The sequence below is a fragment of the Xyrauchen texanus genome, chromosome 11 (genome assembly GCF_025860055.1).
Source record: "Xyrauchen texanus isolate HMW12.3.18 chromosome 11, RBS_HiC_50CHRs, whole genome shotgun sequence".
In the NCBI taxonomy this organism is placed as follows: Eukaryota; Metazoa; Chordata; class Actinopteri; order Cypriniformes; family Catostomidae; genus Xyrauchen; species Xyrauchen texanus.
The window spans coordinates 18634930-18660461 of NC_068286.1; the positions used below are offsets into that span (position 1 = coordinate 18634930).

The window sequence follows — 25532 nt, forward strand, 5'->3', positions numbered from 1 at the left end:
TATTGTAGATAAATACATCTAATCGCCAATGCACTGTGTTAAATATCAAAGTACCTTGTATATCTTGTATGTGTACCTTATATAAAAAATAAAATAACAATTTATATTATATTATATATATATATCGCCTATGCTTTACTAGCAGTATCGTGGCTATACTATAATATTTAAAATAAATGTATATGGTACGACACACACACACACTATATATATATATATACATATATATATATATATCTTATTTATCTTATTGCCTATCTTACTTATATATATCGCCTATGCTTTAAAATAATTAAAGCATAGGCGATATATATATATATATATATATATATATATATATATATATATATATATATATATATATATATATATATATATATATATATATAGCCTATGCTTTACTAGCAGTATCGTGGCTATACTATAATATTTAAAATAAATGTATGTGGTACGACACACACACAAACACACACCCACGCACACATACACACACATGCCTATTTCAAATTTATTTTATACATATATAAAGTATATTTGTAAAGATTAGTGTAATTTAGAAGCTTAACCACCCTAACTATGTAGTTCGAGTCCCTCCTCCTCTTCAACGTTATTGGCTGAGAAGAGATTTGACGACATATATGAACCCAAGCAGCTCTAAAGATGTAGCTGACATGGAGATCAAACGGCGGAATTCGCCTGCTTCTACAGAGTGAGGCTGCGAATTGAGTGCACAACATCGACTGGTACTGGAACTTTTTCCATCAGATCCACCTCATTGATTCCATCGCGTGTTTGAAATGCAGAGAAGGCTCTGAACTCAACTAAAACGCTTATCACGATTGGTGATGGAACTTTCTCTTTATGGATATTTGCAATGGAGAATATATGTGTAAGTAAATTATATTAAGTAATAGCTAGCCTGCAGTTACCACCAAAGCCGGTTTTGTTCATCCGTTATTCGTCTGCTATAATTACAGCAGTAGCTTTGTTATGGACAAATGAGTAGGTAGCATTATTTTCTGCCTGAAAAAGCACCAAGCGAGAACTTTTTATGGGGAGCCAACCAGTGCCTAAATCCTCAAGTGAAATTACACACAATCTAAAACCTAAAGCGTAGGCAACTCCGTCTGTGGTTCGCCGTAGGGTAGATCAGTCTGTCGCCATGAGTTTAGTTGGAGGTTTTCCCCACCACCCGGCGATGCATCATGACGGCTATTCCTTCGCTGCTGCAGCAGCCGCCAGTCGCTGTCACGAAGAAAGTCCCTATTTCCATGGGTGGCTTATTAGCCATTCTGAGATGTCTCCTCCAGAGTACTCTATGGCACCTTCATACAGTCCCGATTACTCAACCGGAGCCCCCGGGCTCGACCACTCGCACTACGGAGGAGTACCGGGGGCTGGCGCAGTTGGAATGGGGCCCCGCACGGTGAAACGTAGACCCACGGCAAACCGAAAGGAGAGGCGCAGGACTCAGAGCATCAACAGCGCATTCGCAGAACTCAGGGAATGCATTCCCAACGTGCCCGCGGATACGAAGCTATCCAAAATCAAAACCCTGCGCTTGGCAACCAGTTATATTGCTTACCTAATGGACATTCTGGACAAAGACGATCAGAATGGGGAAGCAGAGGCCTTCAAAGCGGAATTCAAAAAGACAGACGCCAAAGAAGACAGGCGAAAGAAAGAAATGGTAAGAATGATTTACCTTGATGTATATCTTAAAACATTTCTTGGACTTACATACTATAGTTTATAATAATATAATGCAGCGGTTTATTAGGCATAACTGTCGATTAAAAGTCAACAACATGCGAAAAGCATTGACATGTTAAAAAAAGACATAATGTAAATTTGCATAATGTAAAGAGGTCACGAATGACACTCATACAATATATTTAATACTATTGGCCATTTACATTAGAAACTTACCATTTTGTAAACGCTGCTGCACTTATTTTTGCATAAAGAACTATTACTAGCATTAGGCCTACTACGTTTACGTGATAAAACTCGGCAACGTGCTATTAGTAAACGGATAATACTTTTTACGAATAACCACTCTTTTTGTCGTTTGCTTTTTACAGAATGACGTTTTGAAAATTTCAGGGAGCAGCAATGACAAGAAAACCAAAGGGAGAACTGGTTGGCCGCAGCATGTCTGGGCATTGGAACTGAAGCAATGAGACTAATGCAAAAGACATGAAATGAGGCCTTCTGAACTCATTTTCAGTTGTTCTCTCACTTATTTAATGGAATATTTATGTGCAATTTCCTGCAACGGACAGTGGATTTTTGAGGAAAAATCATTCCATTTTAGGAGGATACTCTCTTGGTAAGAGATTGTGTGTTGCTGTCTGACATTGTTTGTGAATCAAAATGAAATCTGCCACTAAGGAGTGCGTGAAGTTCTGTCTCTTTCTGTCTTTCTATCACTTACATTATCTCTCTTTGTCTCTCTCTCTCCCTCCCATACACACACACACACACACACACACACACACACACACACACACACACACACACACACACACACACACACACACACACACACACACACACTCGCTCTCGCTCTCTCTATTCTTCTTTCATTATAAAGAGGATTAGTCGATGTTATAATATAGTAAATGTTTTATTGTAATGTCATGAAGTGTTACTATGTCATTTTGTGGTCATATAGAACGCTGGTGCCTGAAACAACTGTTGAGTCCACTCAGTGCACTTCCGTCCAGAGACACAAACTTTAAATAATATTGGAGATGTAGCAATGTAATTAATTCAATAAACCACTATGTTTTAAACGATCTTAGACCTTTTGTTGAATTTATGTAATTATTTAAATAACCTTAAAAGAGCAATGGGAAATTACACCTCTTTTTTCAATGACTCACAGAGTATACGTGTTGATTATAAGCAGAACATAGCCTACAGAGAGGCTGTTGTACATATTTTCAAATATAGCCTATACTTACTGACGTGACAGTCAAATCAAACAGCACTTACGCAATACATCCAGCCGCTTCTCGAGCAGAAACAAAGTGGTTCCCACACGCAGCCCAAACTGTCCGTAGCTCTGAAAGCATATGTGAGATGGCATTGTAATGTGTTGTGCACAGTTTGTGAATATGTGCGTGCAACACTGGGATACTCCAAAAAGCACTTGTTCAAATTAATTACAAATAAACTGTTAATGCCAGTAGACGGTATTTGCCTATAGCAGGTAAATAGACTACCTTTGTATGGGGAGGCCTGCCAGTCGAAGTGGATTCTTCAGGCAACTGACTGTTATTTAATGGAACTATAATACTTGAAATTCTAAAATGAAGCTGATCAATATAGTTATTTTAATATTTAAGATTTGTTTTTCATTTATCTCATTTGGAATTAACAGATCTGCACATAAATTAATTTATTACAACATTAAATGAATAAATGTATTCAACGGGTGATACGGTTTCTTCAACAGTTGCAAAATAAACGCTGATTTGGTACAATGGCTATTACATGCAAAGGGTATTATATTCATGGTGCATGTAATTATAAAAGTATTTAACATGGGTGTATATTGCTGATTGAGGGAAATATATGAATCCCGTTAAAATAATGAGGACGTTAATTTGGATACATGAAAAAAAAAAAAGTAGTTTTAAATAAACCCAGTAACACTGAAACTGCAAAAGAATACGTGGTACAAAAATTCATAAAATGGAAAGGCGCAAAGCGTGTATTCCAATGTTGTACTAAATTCAGCGAGTAGACTCACTTGAGCCTGTGTAAAATGTCCAAATGACGTTAGCAGCAAAGTACGGAGGAGGGTCTGAGCAAGGTAGATTTTGTAGCAGCAACGAAGGCCAACAATCGGATGTGCAAATGATAATGTGCAGTTGAAATGACCCATTTGTTTTGAGTTTGGCAATGACCACAACAACATAGTTGCATCACGTAGAAGGCTCTCTACGTAGAATCAAAGAAAAAGACTTGGACAGGTGTTTTAATGGAACCTTAGTTAGACGCGCAATCAAAATAGTTTGATTGACTAATTAGGAAATATGGATAAAATAAATATAAATTTCTTCAGACAGGCCCGTCTTTCTCTTTTCTTCCCACGTTTCTTCATTATTGTTATTATTCTGAGTTTTGGGAGAACTTTTCAGGCTAACAAGTTAATGTTAGGTTTGTTTGTACCTCAGCCACTGGAAGACATTATAAGCTTTCCGTCGCAAAGGCATGCAATACAGCTGACATCTCTTGCAGAGTGAATCCGTTCAGATAGGAAGACAGTGAGCCGATTTAAGACCCATCCAAGTGCATTCAATTACCGCTTACTTTAAAATGTATTGTCTATCCACAGGTCCTGTAGGTTAATAATTGCAGATAATATGTTGTGAGTGTCAAGATGGCGTCTCTGATCAAATTAGCCGTCCGCACTCCCTTGATTAAGAATACAGATAGTTCATTATGACCCGCTGCTGCTTTTACACGAATAACCCTGCAATGGGACAGTGTTGCACAGAGATCATATCTTACTTTCGACACCATGATTCCTGAAGGTCCAAAATAGTAAGAAGAAACCCTCATTTTCTTTGGCACTAAAACAAACGATGGCGTCTTCTGTAGCAGGTCTCCTTATATCTCAAATCCCAACATCGCATGTGTCAAATAACTAAATAAATATAATCGAATTCTTCAGATTTCAAATACTGACCACGATAGTACCCAATGTTTGGTGTTCATCTTTTCATCATGCATAGACAATGGCATACGCCTCTAATCAGCTGAATAACAAGTTGTTTGGGTTGGCTTTGGGTTTCTTTTTTCTTTTTTTTTTTTTTTGCAATTGTCCTAAACTGGATCGAACTTATAAGGTTCTAATGTTATTTCACGGACCAAATATAATACTTTTCTTGGTATTACAGACATCTGTAAGCCATTAGTTCAGAAGGCCCTTCTCCATTTGTTCAGTCTGCAGCTGCGTCTGGTATGCTAACGTGAGGGCAGCGTCATAGGCTATATAGCTACGTTAAACGTAACTACGCCTACTTCAAATATACCCCGTATCAAAATGTTCAAGTGAAAATTATTTTATTAAGAATGATCTAATTATCTTTTCCATAAAATGCCTTATACGTCAACGTGTAGGTTTAAAGGATCGTGCAATAGGCCTGAAAGTCGCGGTATTTAATTTAAATCGCAATTCCTCTAAATGTAGCTACTGGCCCAAAATCAAATGTTCAAGCCTTGAAGTCACTACAGATCTTGTTATGTGTTATCTATCTATCTCTCTCTCTCTCTCTCTCTCTCTCTCTCTCTCTCTCTCTCTCTCTCTCTCTCTCTCTCTCTCTCTCTCTCTCTCTCTCACTCTCACTCTCTCTCACTCTCTCTCTCTCGCCAACAGCATTATTAAAAGGCAATTAACATGTTTTAATACCAGGACGTAACAATTAGATTAAACCAATTGAGTGTAATTAGATTTAAAATTTTATATTTTGCCCAACATGCTCACGGGATCCCAATATAACAGATAACAAATAGAGTCGTCATTTAATTATGCGAGTTATGGGTGCGTTTCGCCCCGTATTTACATAAAATGTGATCGATGTTTAAAGATAGCTGTGATTTTGAAGAAAAAAATAAATATCAAAATTAGACTTGTTAATATTATTCTCAATAAGTGAAGTAAAATAGAGGTAACAGTTATATGCGTACTACTCTATTGTAAAAAAGTGGTAACCTGCATGCGAATGTTACCGCCATTTACCCGATCTAACCCTCAAAATAGTTTTGGTTTAACCTAATTGCAGGCTGAGTAATGTTATTCTGTAATATTAAATATCCTTTTTTTGACTTGACTGGTCAATTTAGATGCTACCACATGCAGCACATTTTTTAGGTTAACCTTTTTTCTTTTTCTATGTTTGATTTCGCATTAAATGGCATAAAAATGGAACATGCGACAAATTACGTTACGTAATAAAGTTTTTTTCTTCTTGACTTTATCATTTATTATTTTCTTTCCTTCTGTCTTTCCTTTCCCTTTTTTTAACATAAAAAATGTAATCTTAATTTAATAACTTGTATCATTTATTTGTTATCCAGCAGTAAATTACTTCACAGCAAGTCGGTTTCTTTGTAACTGCATGATGCAATTGCCAATACAATTTTTAAAACAATATTAGAACAACTTGAGAAAAAAAGTCAGATTTTGTTATATATATATATAAAAAAAAAAAATAGGACAGAATATCTAACTACTACCCACTACCAACTACACTGTGTTCGCGTCATTCTATTTTGGTTATAAATTGTTGCTGTTTTCCCCCAAAATTAAACAAACAGACATTTGTGCATTCTGGTACATCCTGAGAAACCGTACTGTGTGTTGCTTAATGTTGTGCAGAAGATCAGGCCTGTGCCCGTGATGCTGTCAATTGTGACAGTTCCCAGATGGAGGCCGCTACTGTATGCGAGATTGAGTTTCTCACAGAAACAACTCCCTCTCCTTCCAAATCGTCCTCCAAAAGTTCTGCAGGCACTCTCGCGATCCGACTCCACAAACATCGGTAACGTGTGCCGAATGAGCCGGGATCTGGAGGAATAATGCATGCTTGAGAAGAAGAGACGACTAAGCGATGCATCTGTATGAGGAGCCATTGTAGGATCACTAATGTGTACTACAGTAATCTAGTTTAACCTCCAGTGTACCGTGGAAAGTAAATTGTTGGTTTAATAAGAAAGAACTGAAAAAGCCAAATGAAAATAATTCTTTCGTGATCCTTGGAATATCACTGATGTCAGGTGCGTATTTCATGCATGGAATTCTAAAATCCCTGAAATCTGACAGTTTAAGTAAGGAATCGCTATTCTATTATTATTAGCCTATTATTATTATTATTTATAATTACTAATTATTATTATTATTATTACTACTACTACTACTACTACTACTTTTTTTAGTTTTTTATTATTATATAATAGGCCTACTATTTGTAGTCTACAATTTGTATCACTGTGCAAAAAGTTCTGACGGAGATTATTTCTGAATTTGTTTGAAATTCCTCGTGCTAAATACAATCCGACGTGTGTCCGTTTGTAATAACGAGTGTCTCATTATTTTACGTATTTAAAAAAACGGGGGGAGGGGGAAACGTTGGTACGTGGACAGTTACTAGTGAATGCGCATCAGTAAAACCTTTTTATTTGTGTAATTACTTTTTGCACGGTGTTTTGTATTTTGTAGCAACACATTTTTGCATGCACAAACGTCTTACACACTGCGCTCAGCTATAGAGTAATGCAACAATGATTCAATTAAAATAAAAATACTTTTTATTTTTGTAATAAATAAATACATACAAATTTGAATGATTTACACTGTAGTAAGTCTACTACATAAAAACACGTCTAAAAAATAAAATCTTGCACAACATAAAGCTTTATGTTTTACATACAGACACGCGTGTTAAACAGCTCATCAATGAGCACAACGACTAATTCACATACATTTCAGAAAAGCGTAAATAAAAGCCTACAGGCATTGGGCCAGTGGGTGGAAAGACCTCCCAAGTGCTCAGGGCATGCGTGTCATTTCAAGCGAGTCTTCTAACACTCCATTTATCCCTGAGAGCAGGAGGCGACTGCTCTGTTTTGTCGGTGATAAACATTTAAAACCTTTAAGCGAGAGCATAAATTCAGTCTGTCAAAGATAACGGAATCGTTCCTGATAGATATTTGAACAGTTGATAAGATCATCATTTATGTCTTACAAGTATGCAAAATGTGATCAATAGATCTATAAGCAATTTTGAAATATGTAAATTAACACGGGCGCAGTGTTCAGAAAAACATGTCCAATGCAAAGGATAATCACCCGGAATAAAAGGGTCACAATGTACATTACAGTTTCCATTGAGGTACAATGTATAATTTATGTATTAAATATAATTAATATAACATAATTATAATTAACGCCATAATGTTATTATTGTGTGGAGCTGCATGTAATGATGTATTGTTCTTGGAATTATTATTGTATAACAACATGTGATATATCTTAACATGGATAATGTAATTTAAAATGTTACTGTTAAAGATATATTTAAAGTACATGCTTATTGTGGTTGTGAATTCAATTGCGTTCCAACGGTGAGGATGCATGTTCCCATCTCATGCATGTTCATCTTAATTCATACCATTGGTTTTTTGAGGAGCGGGCGCCAAATGATAACGAGTATGCCTCATATTACCATCTATTACGCCTAATAGTAATGTTTTTTTTCCTAAACGCCCCGGATTGACATTGCCTGACCCTGACCAGATTCCAGCTTTTTACCCCATTAATTTAAATGGAACCCATGTAAGAGGTGTGTGATAAACTGCAGTGGCAGAGCATACATCTTCAGTGAATAATAAACCAACACACTCTCACATCGAATTGAATAAACAGACTTCGGTCATAACGGACACAAACTATTTACAGTATTAACCTTTCAAACAGACTAATTAAACAAGCCGAATACATATCTGTTTAAACCATATCTGGAATATAATCTGCTCTCGCACTGCTATGCTGCATTCAAATTTATACTCAAATTTCTGTTTGTTGGACTTCATAGGACTATTCTGTGCCGATGCCAGACACATGATGTTATATCGGATTCATTTACAACGAATCTGTGTAATGCAGTAAAGTTAAGACAATAAAAGTATTATGTTGAGATATTGCTTGACCGCATCAGCCTCTGACCTCTGTTCAAAAGGGGTGTTAGCTATTGCCATTACAATTAAATTGTACAGAATAATCGTATAGATTATCAGTGCATTTTATAAAAAGGTGAATGCGATTTTTGATTATACAAGTGGACAGAGCAAAGACATTAATAAATCGCTAATACCTAGAACTTGTGTTGGCAATTTGTGTCCACTTGTTGGAACCAACAGTTCTAAACACGTGGCCTACATTTCAATCACACCTGAATTCAATGAATTAACTAATTACAATTTTAGTTATGTAATCAGCTGTTTGTGTTCTGGTTCTCATTATTTATAATAATAAATAATGAACACTGATACATTAATAATAAAACGTGAACATATCAATCAGGTGTGATAGAAACCAATCTGAACAGGTAATATAATAATAATAATAATAATAATAATAATAATAATAATAATAATAATAATAATAATAATAATTTGTTTGTTTAATATTTTGCTATTGTTGTTTTTATTAATATGTTAAATACGAGAAAAACTGATAATAGCACATAGGGTGAAAATGATGCGCTCTCAGCCAAGATCAGTTGAGGTTTCAAAGATCAAAGATATCCTCGAAAATATTGATTTGTTTACAGCTTTAGCGGAGACGCAATGCCTATTTAAGTTAATGTAAACAAATCATCCTGTATAATAATAACAATATTATTATTAATAATAATAATAATAAATAAATAATATAACATCAGATAATATATCGTTTCGCACAAAGATAAGTATTCATTTATGTCCCATCTTCGAAAAACAGCTTGGGTTAGCTACATACCCAACAGTTGTCGCATCTAACGGGTACGTAAGTCAGAAGACACCTACGTTATTGCCCTTTGGGAGGGGGCGGCTGTCATTGGTTTCGTGGTTCTAACTCTTGGCTGGCCTAAGAGTGAAGTGACTTGATCATGACCTTAATGACCTTAATGTGAAGTATAAAGTCGAATACTTGCTAAATAGAAGCTCATGGCTTTTTTTCACAGACGGATGACATTTTGTCAAAAAAAATAAATGTTTGAAGAATATCAATTGTTGTTCAAAACATGAATTTGGAAGGTATTAATGTGTAGCCCCCAGTCATTCATGGTTCAGAGGCCAAGCATTTTCCCCGCATGTCCTAAATTGATTGATGAAATGTTACTTTTTTCTTGCCTTTACTTCCAGCATCACATAAATGTACCATGGCTAGACTATCACACAAAGCATGCCATTAGACATTGCAGAGTTTGATATCATTCATGAATTTCTCAAACAGAATCGAAAGCATTCTTAATTACCAGTAACCAACTCACTGACCTATTTGTGTCTCTGCAGTACATATGGCCAGTCAATTTTCCAATCATGAAAACATCTGTTCATGTGCTGTGCACACCACAGACATTGCATATGCAACAATAGACGGTAAAAATAACCTCATATGGCATGTGGTAAAATGCAAAAGTTCAGTGTCTGCTTGTGAGTATGGAGCGGTGTCCCCCCTAAAACATTCTACAAGGTTTGGGAAAAGTGTAAAAAAAAAAAAAAAAAAAAGGAAATTCATTATTGAGGATAAGACAACTTGGCGTTGGAAGAGAGGAGCTCATGGACCAATAATGAAGAGCAGATCAGGGTGTAACCATGGAAACAGTGATACTATGGCAATCCCAGGTTCTCCTGACACTCAGGGGCCCCTCTAGCCAGTACTTCCGGGGATAGGTTCCTCTCCCATCCATCATGGGTAGTAATGGAGAGTTTCTGGAGCAGTCTGTGGCTGACTGTGTTAAACCACAGCGATGACAGCTATCTGCTCTCCTGCTCTGAGCTACCCTTCTCTCTCTCTGTGCATTTACTTTCACATTTATTTCTCTCTTTCTCTCTCTCTCTCTCTCTCTCTCTCTCTCTCTCTCTCTCTCTCTCTCTCTCTCTCTCTCTCTCTCTCTCTCAAATGGCTAAAAGTATTTCATGAGACATTCCAATACAAAGGGTGCCCTCTATCTTAAATTGCAAAGTCTTCCCTGCACAAATCATATTGAGCAAATGTTTTCAAACTGTACACCCCTTCACTTTCAATGTTTTGAGACAGTGTCAGTCTCAGATCAGTGTTTCCAGGGCACAAACATAAGTTGTCCAGAGTGTGACACATATGACTCTTGTGAATGATTTATGGCTCTATTGAAAAGGTAGAGGCCTAAAAAGTAGAGGGCTAACTAAGCTTAATGAACACATCACCATACTGGCGCATATTGAATGACATTATATTGAGCCGGTTAGAACAGATATATATATATTTTTTTAAAGGTTAACCTCAACTAGCAGCTAGGGAGATTTTTTTATTCATTTTTTATTTTATTTATTTATTTTATAAAAACAGGTTCTTTATTTAAACTGTAGGACTACTTTTTCCTATATCGCTCTCAGGCTTGGAAAATAAACCTTAATAAACCAGAAAGAGAGTATTTTGTATTCCCAATGTAAAGATTATCAATCAGCATGCTAGAACATTAATCAGTCCAACATTAATGCGTTTAATTGACGACTTTATTGATGATGTAATAACTAATTTTATCCTACCGAGAGCGTCAAGTGTTGAACGAAAGGACTGGATGATCGGGACTCGCTCAGCCAACAAAGAACACCAAATGACGGCTGATAGCAGTTAGTTTATTATTATTATTATTATTATTATTAATAATAATACAAATAATAATAATTATTATTATATATTATAATTATAATTATAATTATAATTATAATTATAATTATAACAAGGCACTACTTCTTGATGTTTAATTTTCCACTCAGAGCCTGTACAACAAAAATACTTATTGAGTGAACATTTGGTGAGAACAAATTATTATTCTATTACAAAGGTTGGCTTTTAAACTTTCAATCAAATAATCAAAACATTTCAAAGATAAATAGGTTCCCTTTCTCCGTCAACATATCAACTTTTTATAGGTATCAATTTAACAATCAAAACAAATAAAACGAAAAGATAGCTCCTATTGTTTGCTTGAATCCAAACATGAAATGTATTTTAACTTTATTTTTAAAGTTAAAACCGAAGCACTTGAACTTTATGGACAGTTTGCTCAGGCACTTATGTTTTGGCATAAAAGAGCAAGCACTCATAATACTGTAAAACACAATAAAATCTGCATTAAATGGCATCCACTAGGCTATAACGTGCAACACAAAACTTGTTTGCCGCTTCTGTTTTTGCTATTGCCACTCGGGTTCGCATATTGATTTAGGAAGTGGGTGGCAGATTGATTTGGGACGGAGTGGCCCCATATTTATTGGTCACACAAGTCCACAGGTCTGGGAGAATTAGGGCATCTCACGGGTGGTCAGGCCACCGCTTTCATTGCTTCCCGCTGAATGTTTTGATGGTCACAGAAAAGCGCAACACCTTGATTCGGTGATGCTGGTAAGGGTGGTCAGTGTAGCTGGCGCAATTTAAGCACAATGGTGCACAACAATTCATTTAATATCATTCAAATAGTCTCCATGTAATAATGCTTCATGATCATATAAGATGAAATACAAATAAAGTTTATTCGTGATAACAAAGCAACTTTGTATGCTAGATATATAAACGACAAAATTGCTTTTTATAATAGAGTGGACATTGCTTCTCCAAGCAACTTTTTATTTATTTATTTCTTAATATTGTTATTAAAAATATAGGCTACATAAAATAAACTACAAATTAGGCTACATTCACAACGCAGGTATTATTTGGAAAAAATGTCACATCTCAGTGATAATAAAATCAGCGCATCAGCACATATCTTTCTGTGATTGCCGTTTTGTCAGATTACAATTCCAGGTCAAAGGCAGGGTTACCAATTGATGTGTGCGTTACTTTTTAAGATCATAACTACTCTTAATTTATATCGTACATTATTATATTGTCTAAGTACGATGTTACTAAGTAGGCCTACATGTGGAAGATGTCAGTTACAAATTTGCTGAACAAACGTTCGTTTGTCTCATCAGTGAAAATAGTAAAGATTGATTGGTAAAATGCTGCCAAACATGGAAATTGCACCTATTTGAATTTAATAAAATAAACAATGCTAGAAATAAACGAATATTTAATTGTTAATGAATGAATATGGTCCAAGATGAATGTTAAATTCGAAAATCCGATAAAGTTGCACGTAAATGGTTTGGGAGTGTTCCGAATACTGTATAAATGTAATTCATAGGAGAAGAGGTTTTTAACGGGAAAATCAAAGTCGAATGTGATTTGCTGACAAAAGTGGGGAAAATATATCAATGGTTTGCTGCCATGTACGTCTCGACTCGTCAACACATGTTCCCACGCAATATTTCTATAATATCCTCTTTTACAACTTCTTCCTCTCGGGCAACACAGAGAATAAGTTTAATTAGATTTTTTGTATTTGATATACGTTCTTTATTTGTTTGATGTGCGTTTGAAATGTTTCGTTTTCACAAATGCTTCAATGTGGAGGCGCAAGCTGCCAGCGTCAGTGGAGACACAGGAGTTAATGAATACCCGATCACTGATCCAGCAATGACAGGGATATTACGATTAGGGTACCATACCTTATGTATCTAATAGGCATTTTGTTAATAGGTTAATAGAAGTAGCCTAAGTTGTTACACGAGTAAGTTGTCACACTCATCATTCCTCCACCAGAAGAGCTGCTATATAAAAAAAATCAAATAGTGTGACAACATGTTTTATGGTTAACTTCCTGTTCACATGTGGCCAAAGTCACTCTATTCAGAGGTGAGCACAGATTTCTTATTTTTCTCCTTCAAAAGTAAAAAAAGTAAATGATACTTTACATATTATGTTATAAAACTTAATGTTCTAAATTATATTGTACTGATAGCCATACCTCTATAGAGGAAAATTAAACTGTATTTTAATACTTAAGCTGCAGTCCTCTGTTGAGCTAACTTTGAGATTTAGCTAACATTAGCACACATATCAGTTTGGGGCAAGTTGTCTCAATGAGTTTGGGCAAGTTGTCACAGTTGCGCACACTGTATTTAACTCTCTACAACTCTGTACTGAAATAAGATATGAAGATGTGATGAACACAACATATGTACCCAAGACCTCTTTCTTTCATTTGGTATCACATTTATACCATTGTGATGTGTGCCCAGTCAATGTAAGAAAGAGTTAAAAGTGTGACAACATACCCCGCTCTCCCCTAATAACAATGTATATGAAATAAACTGCAAACAACGCAACACAAGTTGTATATATTATTGGGCTAATAGGCCAAACTATTTTGCGTTGGCACTGCAGGTGGCATGAGTCTAAATGTTGTCTTCCTTTGGTGTAGAAAAGCAGCTCATTCTTGAGACATTGCCACAGCAGCAGTGATTAATCATGTGTGATAGTGAAGTCGGAAATTATGATAATGGCAACGCGTTTTATATTTTCCACGTTGGAACGAGACTTTTCTGTTTCACCTATTCCTTAAATGATCTTGGTTTAACTGGTTACAGTCTGCTGCGGGAGTAAACGTTTGTTGCAATATAAATAGTTGAAACGTCCATGAATATAAACCGACGTGCTGTTTCACTGGGTATCTGTTTAGAAGAACAAGAAAAAATGAGCGCTAACTGAAGTAGAAGTGGAGAGCGCCACCTTGTGATTCTTACGTGTTATAGAAAACAGATGATGGGTTTCGTTATCCAAAGCACTGAGTACAACTTGGAAGAAATCAGAGAAATAATAATAATAATAAAAAATAACGTTGAGTATAATACTGCAAACTCATTATATAGCATAGCTTACATTCTAATACAGCAAACTCAAAGTAGGCTATACACTGCATTCGAGAATAAAAAGTGCTGGCTAAATGATAAGCTTCTCCGTGTGTGCACCTTATTTTTAACAGCCTATTAAGATAATATCAAACGATGTTTGACAGTGAGTGAAGTACGATCAGTAGGTTGGGTTTCCCGAAGCACTAAATTGAACGTTAGCAGCACTAGTACTTGATCTCTAAAGGCGCGTTTCCCAAAAGCATCATTATTTAAGTAGTTCCTAACGTTCAATTATTCGTAAAGAATAATTATATTCATAGTCTCTCCTCATTGAAGTTCCTCTCTTTTACTTTAAACAATGTGATAGCTAAATCCTTTATCTGGAATGGTAAACGTCCTCGAATGCACTCTAACACATAACACAGGCCAATTGACAAGGGTTGGTTCTCCCCAAGATTTTGTTTTACTATTATGCTTTTGGACATTTGGCGTATTGGTCGCTTCCGTCTGAGCTCCTCCCTGGCTCTTTATTGAGCACGAGGTCCTTGCCCCTATCTTGCCATTGCAATGTCTTTCTACCAAGCTGCCAGGAGAAGTAAAGACACATACCGTTATCTCACACATGCAGTTAGTGTGGACCAAGTTTCACGCGTGCTCATTTGGTTAAACCCTAAATTGTATTAACAAGTCCCCCTTTTGCTGGACTGAATGGATTGAGAAGGGAGTTGCTACGCTTGGTGACCTGTATGAAAATGGAGCATTGAGATCCTTTGAAAATATTATACAGCGGTTTGGGATTCCCAGAATTCTTCAGGTACTTACAGCTGCGCAATCTACTTTGTGCCACCTTTGGGAGTAGTATACAGTCAAAGGTACATATCAAAGGTATTATTGAAAAAATAAATTATGATCCAAAGTGAAATTTCTTGATAAAAATATATGATCGTGCCTTGTAACATGTGAATGTAAAAAGCATTTTAGCTTAAAGCTGACAGTTTACACAAGGTTTATTTCTATTTCTTCTGCTCCAAACATCAAACTTACTTCTCTGTCTGCTCGTATGAATGTAACACATCATAAGAGATTGTTTCACCGCTGTTCAAATGCACTTTGTATCGCATCATATATGTTTAAATGTTTTTCATCTGAGATGATTAAGTATTAAATTAAACAAATGACATTAAAATGCAAAGTAATCTCTTCAGTAATCAAAATACTTGTTTAATGTAACTGTATTCTAATTACCAATTATTTAAATTGTAACTGTAATGGAACACAGATAGGCCTACTTCTATTTTGTATTTTAAATACGTAATCCCGTTACATGTCATTTATGTTTACTCCCCAACACTGCACATAATACAGTATTAATAGATTAACTAAAAAGATGTGAGTAATGTGACCATGCAGTTTAAAAACTAGAGGATGAAGAGAGAGAGAGCGAGAGAGAGAGAGAGAGAGAGAGAGAGAGGTCGCATTGCACACTCTCGCTCTAATCTCCTTTGTTCTGTTAACCATATTTTAATCATTAAGGCGTGTTTCTTTTTCTTCCTCCATGGCTTGTTCAAATCGGCTCGCATAGTATTTTTATAAGTAACAAATTGCATAACGCCTAATGGCTGAAAGGCTACAAATTAATATTTAGACAGGTTTATGATTAGTTCAATACTGATGTCCGTCATTTTAATCCTGTTATGTGTGCATTTGTTCAGTTCCCAGCCAAACAACTTTAGGCTATGTGAGAGCCCCTTGATTCACGTAGCATATACATTTACGTTACATGCATTTATTGCGTCACTTTCATTCATCTTTATGATTTAACATCAATACATCTTTTCCAACTTTTTTCATTTTGAGAAGACAAACACCTGGACATATACCTGGCCAAAGTGGTCAGCACCTTTGGACTGGACAGCTCCCATAACGAAGCACTTAAGTTCAACTTTATAACGAGCGATCAACGTGCTGGTTTGGAAAACAGGCGTTATTCAATCCTAAAATAACGAGCGAGGTTAAATTATAGTTAGGCTAAAGCTTAAGTTGCAACGTTATCGGGAAACCCATCCTAAATGTAATATTTTATGAATAGGCTATATGATAATCTTATTTGGCCTATCTGATGAACAGCTTTATCCTGTGGGAAGTCTAATATATACAGGTCCTTCTCAAAAAATTAGCATATTGTGATAAAGTTCATTATTTTCCATAATGTAATGATAAAAATTAAACTTTCATATATTTTAGATTCATTACACACCAACTGAAATATTTCAGGTCTTTTATTGTTTTAATACTGATGATTTTGGCATACAGCTAAAAAAAATTAGCATATTTCATCCGACCAATAAAATAAGTGTTTTTAATACAAAAAAAGTCAACCTTCAAATAATTATGTTCAGTTATGCACTCAATACTTGGTCGGGAATCCTTTTGCAGAAATGACTGCTTCAATGCGGCGTGGCATGGAGGCAATCAGCCTGTGGCACTGCTGAGGTGTTATGGAGGTCCAGGATGCTTCGATAGCGGCCTTAAGCTCATCCAGAGTGTTGGGTCTTGCGTCTCTCAACTTTCTCTTCATAATATTTCACAGATTCTCTATGGGGTTCAGGTCAGGAGAGTTGGCAGGCCAATTGAGCACAGTAATACCATGGTCAGTAAACCATTTACCAGTGGTTTTGGCACTGTGAGCAGGTGCCAGGTCGTGCTGAAAAATGAAATCTTCATCTCCATAAAGCTTTTCAGCAGATGGAAGCATGAAGTGCTCCAAAATCTCCTGATAGCTAGCTGCATTGACCCTGCCCTTGATAAAACACAGTGGACCAACACCAGCAGCTGACATGGCACCCCAGACCATCACTGACTGTGGGTACTTGACACTGGACTTCAGGCATTTTGGCATTTCCTTCTCCCCAGTCTTCCACCAGACTCTGGCACCTTGATTTCCGTATGACATGCAAAATTTGCTTTCATCCGAAAAAAGTACTTTGGACCACTGAGCAACAGTCCAGTGCTGCTTCTCTGTAGCCCAGGTCAGGCGCTTCTGCCGCTGTTTCTGGTCCAAAAGTGGCTTGACCTGGGGAATGCGGCACCTGTAGCCCATTTCCTGCACACGCCTGTGCACGGTGGCTCTGGATGTTTCTACTCCAGACTCAGTCCACTGCTTCCGCAGGTCCCCCAAGGTCTGGAATCGGTCCTTCTCCACAATCTTCCTCAGGGTCCGGTCACCTCTTCTCGTTGTGCAGCATTTTTTGCCACACTTTTTCCTTCCCACAGACTTCCCACTGAGGTGCCTTGATACAGCACTCTGGGAACAGCCTATTTGTTCAGAAATTTCTTTCTGTGTCTTACCCTCTTGCTTGAGGGTGTCAATGATGGCCTTCTGGACAGCAGTCAGGTCGGCAGTCTTACCCATGATTGCGGTTTTGAGTAATGAAATAGGCTGGGAGTTTTTAAAAGCCTCAGGAATCTTTTGCAGGTGTTTAGAGTTAATTAGTTGATTCAGATGATTAGGTTAATAGCTTGTTTAGAGACCCTTTTCATGATATGCTAATTTTTTGAGATTTTTTTTTGTTTTCATGAGCTGTATGCCAAAATCATCAGTATTAAAACAATAAAAGACCTGAAATATTTCAGTTGGTGTGCAATGAATCTAAAATATATGAAAGTTTAATTTTTATCATTACATTATGGAAAATAATGAACTTTATCACAATATGCTAATTTTTTGAGAAGGACCTGTATAAGAAATGCATAGCATTGCCAAAGGAGAGGAGAAGAGGCACTTGACACTCTACAGAACAATGTTGGGAGGGCAATGAGTGTATGGAGGCCCAAACCTGCATAAATAATAAATGAATAAATGTAATAATAAAAAAATAAATAAAGGAATAAATGTCTTGATAAAACAAATATAATTAGTTTTTAATTAAATTTATTCCTGAATTTATTATTGTATGACTTTATTCCTTTATTATTTTCTATATTTATTTGTAACTTTATTTTTATTCTTTTTAACTTCTAATTATTTATTCATTTATTTTGCATATTTTTTAATTATGTGTTGATTTATTTTTTATATTTATTTATTCCCACAAATATTTATTTCCATATTTATATATTCCCATATATATTTATTTATTTATACATGTATTTATTTTGACTTTTCTGTGTGCAACATGGAAATGAGGGAGGCGGTCCTTGCGGAGCTCAATAAAGCAGATGGACGTCCCACCTTAGCACCCTCTGACTCGCACATATTTTGAATATGCAGGGAACGTTTTGCAGAGAGTTTAACAATCCAGAATGTGCTACGACATTCATACCAGCATACAGCTCTCCCAAAACATCAGTAAGCACCTCTACTCTAAATGAAACATAGTTATTTGATGCGTGGTTATCGACTTCATTATAAAGTTGCGCAACTCTCTAGAGTAGATATATGTGCAGAGTCAGCTATAGATTTTTTTAATTTTTTATTGCAGAACGTATATATACATACATAAACGATCAGGGAAATGAAGCATGGTTGTATCTTTTACAATGAACAATCATAACAACAGAAAACAATACTATGGATTTGCAGACATCAAAATATGAGAAAAAAAAATCATTTTGTGGTTTTGTTGAAGCAACAGCTCCCCATTTATTTTGTGATTGTAGTATAATCAATAAATCTTGAATTGACTTAAGCTCTTTTGTTTTTAGCCCCACAAATAGCTATAGTTCACACGATATGGCTATGACCTAACATCACATCAAAACAAGTCAAGCGTAATCGAGCACAGGCTTCAATACAATAAGCAGGACCCGCCCACATCATTATCAAGACACAGAAATGTAAGTATAAATACAAAAATAACTAAATGTGGGAATATTTAAATATCTAAATAAATACATGTGGGAATAAATAAATATAAAAATAAATGAATGCATAAATAAATAATAAAAAAATTAAAAAAACAATTGATAGAATATAAAATGTTTTAAAGAATAGAAATAAAAAGAGAAAATAATAAATAAAAAGACAAAATAATAAATAAAGGAAAAAAAGTAATACAAAAATAAATTCAGGAATAACTTTCATTAAAAACGAATTATATTTGTTTTATCAAGACATTTATTCCTTTATTTATTGTCTTATTATTACATTTATTTATGTATTTATTTATTATTTTTGCATGTTTTGTCCTCCATATGAGTGCAGCTGTGACATGGTCTGTTTCTGCAACTTTAGCGCTATTTTGAGTCTTATGCAACTAAATGTACAGAAACTTCTTTACTGCTAATAATTGCACTGTTCAGAAAGCCTAGTCAAATGTTAATGTCATTTCCAACTACACATTTTCAGAAGACAGCAACCAACAAGTTTGTATTTTATAACAAAATAAAGCTGTTTCATTTACAAATTGTTAATTATTAGTAGGCTATGGAAACACTGTGCTTTTTCTCTCTAGAAGAAACGGAAACTATTATTCATCTCTTTTGATTGTTTTCTTACTACTTTTGTTCTCGCTTCTGTACTTCTTGCATTTTACCACATTGTTAATTTTTCTGTCACCAGTTAAAATCCATGATCCCGGTTCCGGGATTTAAAATTACGTCAGTAATAATAACTTCCAATTTTAAATGTATGCGGAGGAGTTATGAGCTCATATCTGGTACCATTTGAAAGCTTAGAATGTCTACTTTCTTGAGATATGCATCACTTTGGCATTTGTTTTACACTAAGTAACTTATAAATTAATAAATTACATAGTTCCACCCATCAAAAGTCGTGTCATAATTATGTGCGTTTTTGAATACATATGTCTTCATATCGCTCAAATATGACGCACATACAAACCATGTATCAAATGAAAGCTCTCATTGCCAGTAAGAAGTTCCAATAAGTCTTTTTATTGAGGTATAATCACATATCTAAAACACTTCGAATGAATCATGAAGTATACATTCAACATTTGTAAACGTACAAGTGAAATTATTGAATATTTGCCGTGCTACTCGCACTAGACAGCACAGTTAGCCAGAAATGCTACATAATCCTTTACCTTAGGTTATTCTCTGCAAAATGAGCCGTTTTTCAGTGTTTTCTGTGGTTGTGTGCCCAAGTAATCCCTCGATATGTCACACGAGTGCAGAAACACCACAAAGTAATGTTATATGATATTCAACAATCCAGGAAAATATGTAAACATCCGATCCGGATAAAGCATATATTGCCGTAAAGCTTAGACCCTCCGCTTTCCGGCAATGTCTCTCAAGATCAAATAGACCAATCAGGGGCTGTGATATTGCATCCAGACTGTGAAGTGATCACTGGGTAGTTTACGTGCCCAAAACACAAAGACGCGTCTCACCAGACATCTGAGCGCATATTTACCACTTTCAACAGTGTTTTATGTAATGACAAAGGGTTTTCTGTAAAATTACACTGGGATTTTGCATTTATAGCACTGTATATGGGTATGGGGAGACTTTAGATTTGGGTAGGCGTAAAGTACACCAAAAAAAGGTAATATTCCTCCCTTCAAATAAATTGAAATAGATATTAAATAAAACATGATACAGACAAAATTCCTTTTTCAGGTATTTGCTGACATCTAGTGGAAACAGCCAAAACTATCTGCTTGCTGCTAGGGTTTACAGGGCTTGAGTTTATACACTTTCAAAAATGAATTTATATAAAAAAATCAAAAAGCGCCTCTTTTTTTAGGAGGGTTATTACTGTTCAGACAACATATATTATTATTTTTTTTAATTTTTAGCAGTGTTTTATGCAACTTCAAAGGGTTTCCTGTAAAATGACACCAAAACTGTGTATTTAGGCCAAAGTATGTGGGAATGGGAAGCTTTTTAATTTGGGTAGGCCAAATCCAGGCGGAAATCCCCAAAAATGGCAAGGATCTTAAGAAAAAAAAAAATACGAATCTGGTAATTATGGGTTAAATAATGTGTTAGCCTAAATTTTTATGATAGGTAAATAAATATGCATATTCATAAGGCAAGGTATCTTAAATTCAAATAAATTCCTAACATTCTTGCAATTGTTTATTGTCTTCACTTCGGAAAATCTAAGGAAAGAGAACATCCATTATTTTTTTAATTAATTTTATATGCATTTTACTTTTACATTTACTTTCGTTATATCCTGTTGTTAAAATAAGCAATAAAATACATTTAAAAAAAAAACTAGCGACCTGCTGTGCAAGGTGATTACACGAGGTAACCGCTAGAGCGCAGTGGTTAGAGGTTTGGTAGTGAGGGCTGTCGGAAGCAGACTGCAACATTATCTCATTCATATTCAGAAGCCAGGCCTTCATCACTGGAAGGATACTAAGCAATGTCAGCATTTCTCAATTAACATTCATGAGCTTATACTTCGCCATAGTAGGAAAGGATCGACCAAATTCGCAATAGCATACTACCATTTACTTACTATTTCTGCCAAACTCGCAAGAGGGCGCCAAATTTCCCGCCAAGTAATGGTTTGGTCATGGTGGTCACTGAACTTGAACCACCTATTTATATAGATGGTGAGCATTGCCTGTTTCTGATGGTCTTTGTCGCAAGCGTGGTTGACGTATTAATTCATTATTAGACATTACAACTGGACTTTTGTTTTTACCTATTTATTTATTAAATGGACGGTGTGTTCAGTTGTGATAAATAATTTAAAGAAAATATATATACATATATTTAATATATATATATATATATATATATATATATATATATATATATATATATATATATATATATATATATATATATATATTATTATTATTATTATTATTATTATTATTATTATTAAGACATTTGTAAAAGTAGGCCTATTTTGTAATTTTTGGGGGTTTTAAATGTGGTTCAGGGTCAAAGATCTTTATAATCCTTTGGAATAATAATAATAATCATCATTTCGCGGAGTGAGAAAGCCTACATAAATACATTATTTAGTGTAAATCAGTGTTAGGAAGACAGGCTATAAAGCAAGGCAATTCAGTGGTATAAACTTTATGAAGAATAATCAGACTTTTATCCCTCTTTTATCAGTGCGACTATATTGCATATTTATCCAGTTTAATTTTAGTATTTTACCCCAAACAGTGCTTTGACTATTGGTTTATTTCCCGAAAAATATTTATAGAGAAAACTGTATTGTAAAGGACAAAACTGTTTAGCTAAATAGACAACACCAGGTGTGCCAGGCACTGTTTTCAACACAGGCTCCGTTAGGGGGCAGTATTTGAAACAATTTCTGTTAATTTCAGTTAAAGTTGTCCTTTTATTATTTTGAAAATTGTAAGAAATTTTTATCAAGTAGTGAAATAAAAAAAAAAGTCAAGGTTTTTGTTGTGTTAATTATTTGCATTAATATAACTCTTGCTTTTGATCTATCTACAGGATTCTGCAGATGTATGTCAAACAGGACATCACAAGATTCACAATCTGTCAGAAAGTGCACTTCTCACTATGATGTAGAGGCCTACAGCTTGAGTTTTAAGAGATGTTTTGGTAGCTAATAAGGAAATAAGAATAGTTATAAATTGTGTAAATGAGCTTAGCAATCCATGTAATGGATTTGCATCATTGCAACAACATTCTGAATGAACAAAATAATTAATCTTGCAAAGAGGCACTGCTACTGAGCTTGCTGTTCAGACATCCTGAACTAATTATAGCACTCATCGCATTTCCCTCCATTGCTAACCGATAAGAGTATCACTTTTGGTTTGTATCAGCATGTCTGCTCTTGCCAGATCTTGAGTACTCATAGTGCTGCACCACACATTAACAGGATGTGCTTCATGTAGAAATCTGAAAAGAAGAGCATGATACAAAAGCCTAAAAGAAAGAACGGAGAACATGTTAGGCCTGTAAATTAAAAAAGAAACTGCTCTTTTTTTTTTAGACAATTATCTGGTTGGTAATACTTTGAAAGTCTGAAGGATGCACAATTTATATTATTATTAGCCAATTTGGATAAATTTTATGCTGAATAATGCAACAGACCAATGTTTTGCCAGTTTATTTAGCCAGGTGGTGTGTTGTTAAATGTCATCCCCTGACTATTTTTTTTTTTAAATAATTAATGTTATAATGCTCAAAATTTTCTGTTGTGCCATTTATATCAAGCTCAGTCATTCCAATTACAAGGAATCATCTATTTTCCCATTAAAAATGTTGTGTTCTCTTTGTTGTTCCAGTTTCTAAACAAGATTAGGGAAACTCAAGAACAAACATCAATACTTCACTCCTGATTAGAAAGAAAGAAATAAAGAACTTAAACAGCTTGACGACATCTGAAAAGTATTAAAGGTATATATCACATAGTAAGTTGGTATGTCTTATTCTCTAGACCAGGGGTTTTCAAACTGGGGCCCAGGGACCTCCAGGAGGGTGCTTGGGGGTCCAAGGAACATTTGAAAGAAAATAAGATATTTCACAAAATGTATTTTTTGTTGTTGTATATTTTTATTAATTTTTTAGACATCACTTCAGTCCATTACAATGGACTTCAGGGGATGAACAGATGTCAATTCCAACCATAAAACATTGGATGCTTCATATGCCACTGACTGAACCCTGGACTGAAATTACCTGCTGGTTGAACTGCGATGCACTTCATCATCTTGATCTAATGATGGACTACAATGGCATACATAGATTTCAATTATTTGCCAACAAAAGACTTTATCGGCCAACTAACAAAGGACAATGCATCAATGTGAACTTCTGCAGTTAATCCAGGATGGACTTCAAAGACATTATAACTTACTACAAAATCTTTGTATAAACACTGGCCCATAACACTTAAAAATGATGACTTTAGGGCTGTTAAAGTTAACTTAAGATATTACTCAAATTTGTTAGATTTTAACAGTTTTTAAATATATATAGCTTTTTTTTAACAGTGTTCTCAATTAAATATTGGCTATCCATTTCCTTTATCTTTCTAAACACTGTTTCCAAATCACAGTCTTAATGATTCACTGTCAATTTAATACAAAATAAATATTTTCCAGATAATATTCCAATTTAACACATTTTGGCTTTAGTACAATGACAATACAAAATCCACGCAAACTATATTTCTGACACATGAAATGGCTCTTTATACATGAAAATGTATATGAAATTATATTTTTGGAAGAGGGTCCCTGCAAGGGGATAATCTTATTTAGAGTTTCTTAGCATCAAAAAGTATGAAACCCCCTGCAAGACTGGCCTACTCTTCCAATTCAGACATTGAGTCAGCTCCTCCAATCACGCCTTTTGTGCTCAAACATACTGTGTTCAGGGCACTTAAAGAACCATTTGGCCAATTCTACAGAATTGTTTGTCACCTCTGATTGTCTTTGCTCTTATCCTTCCCTATTAAAATCCAATAGCAAATTGTGGAGCATGGGGATACAGGAGAATGGGAGGTGTTGATATCTTCAAATAGAGATTGGTAACAGTGTAATGCTAATGTGTGCTACTGTTTTCATTAAGTCATCCATTTTACATCAAAATTACATATTGTTTGCACCAATGATATATATACAGTATATGTAAAAATATTTAGACATTTTAACGGTAAAAGACTGTAAAAATGCTACAGTAAAACAAAATGTTAATTGGTTAACGGGTAGTTACCTTAAAATATACGGTACATTTTTAAAAATATATTTTAAAAGACAATTCATGTAGTTTTACGGTAAATTTTTGCACAAATATTTTATGTAAAAAGTAGGATTTTCGTAATAAATAACAGTAAAAATTATGTTAAACAAGAGAGTACATGTACTTTTTACAGTAAACTATTGTTAAAATTATAATACAAAATAATAATTGGGTATTATATTTTATAGGAATAGTTATGTTTCTTCTTGTTATTAATATCAGTTATGTACATTGGGGTGTTCTGTGTTATATTTGATGTAGTTTAGTTAATGTTTATTACATTATGTGTAACCCTGATGGTGTTTATTTTTTGTGTGAGTGACACTGAGCACTGTCTCTACATGTTTATTGCTCATTGCTCCACAAATTGC

The 25532-nt window shown here is 35.0% G+C and overlaps 1 protein-coding gene across 2 annotated transcripts; it reads left to right on the forward strand.

Annotated features, from left to right (window-relative positions):
• Positions 1–678: 678 nt before the first annotated feature.
• On the forward strand, positions 679–25244 carry LOC127651194 (heart- and neural crest derivatives-expressed protein 2). 2 transcript variants are annotated; one of them, XR_007971535.1, is made up of 4 exons: positions 679–1690; positions 2085–2332; positions 22900–23814; positions 23986–25244. XR_007971535.1 is itself a non-coding variant. In XM_052136907.1 (2 exons), the coding sequence occupies exons 1-2, from the start codon at positions 1163–1165 to the stop codon at positions 2181–2183; spliced, it is 627 nt and encodes a 208-aa protein (XP_051992867.1). In that variant the 5' UTR covers positions 679–1162; the 3' UTR covers positions 2184–3165. The 2 variants fall into 2 exon arrangements, 1 of the variants encoding a protein (XP_051992867.1); XM_052136907.1 differs by lacking the exons at positions 22900–23814; positions 23986–25244 and having other exon boundaries at positions 2085–3165.
• The last annotated feature ends 288 nt before the right edge of the window (positions 25245–25532 follow it).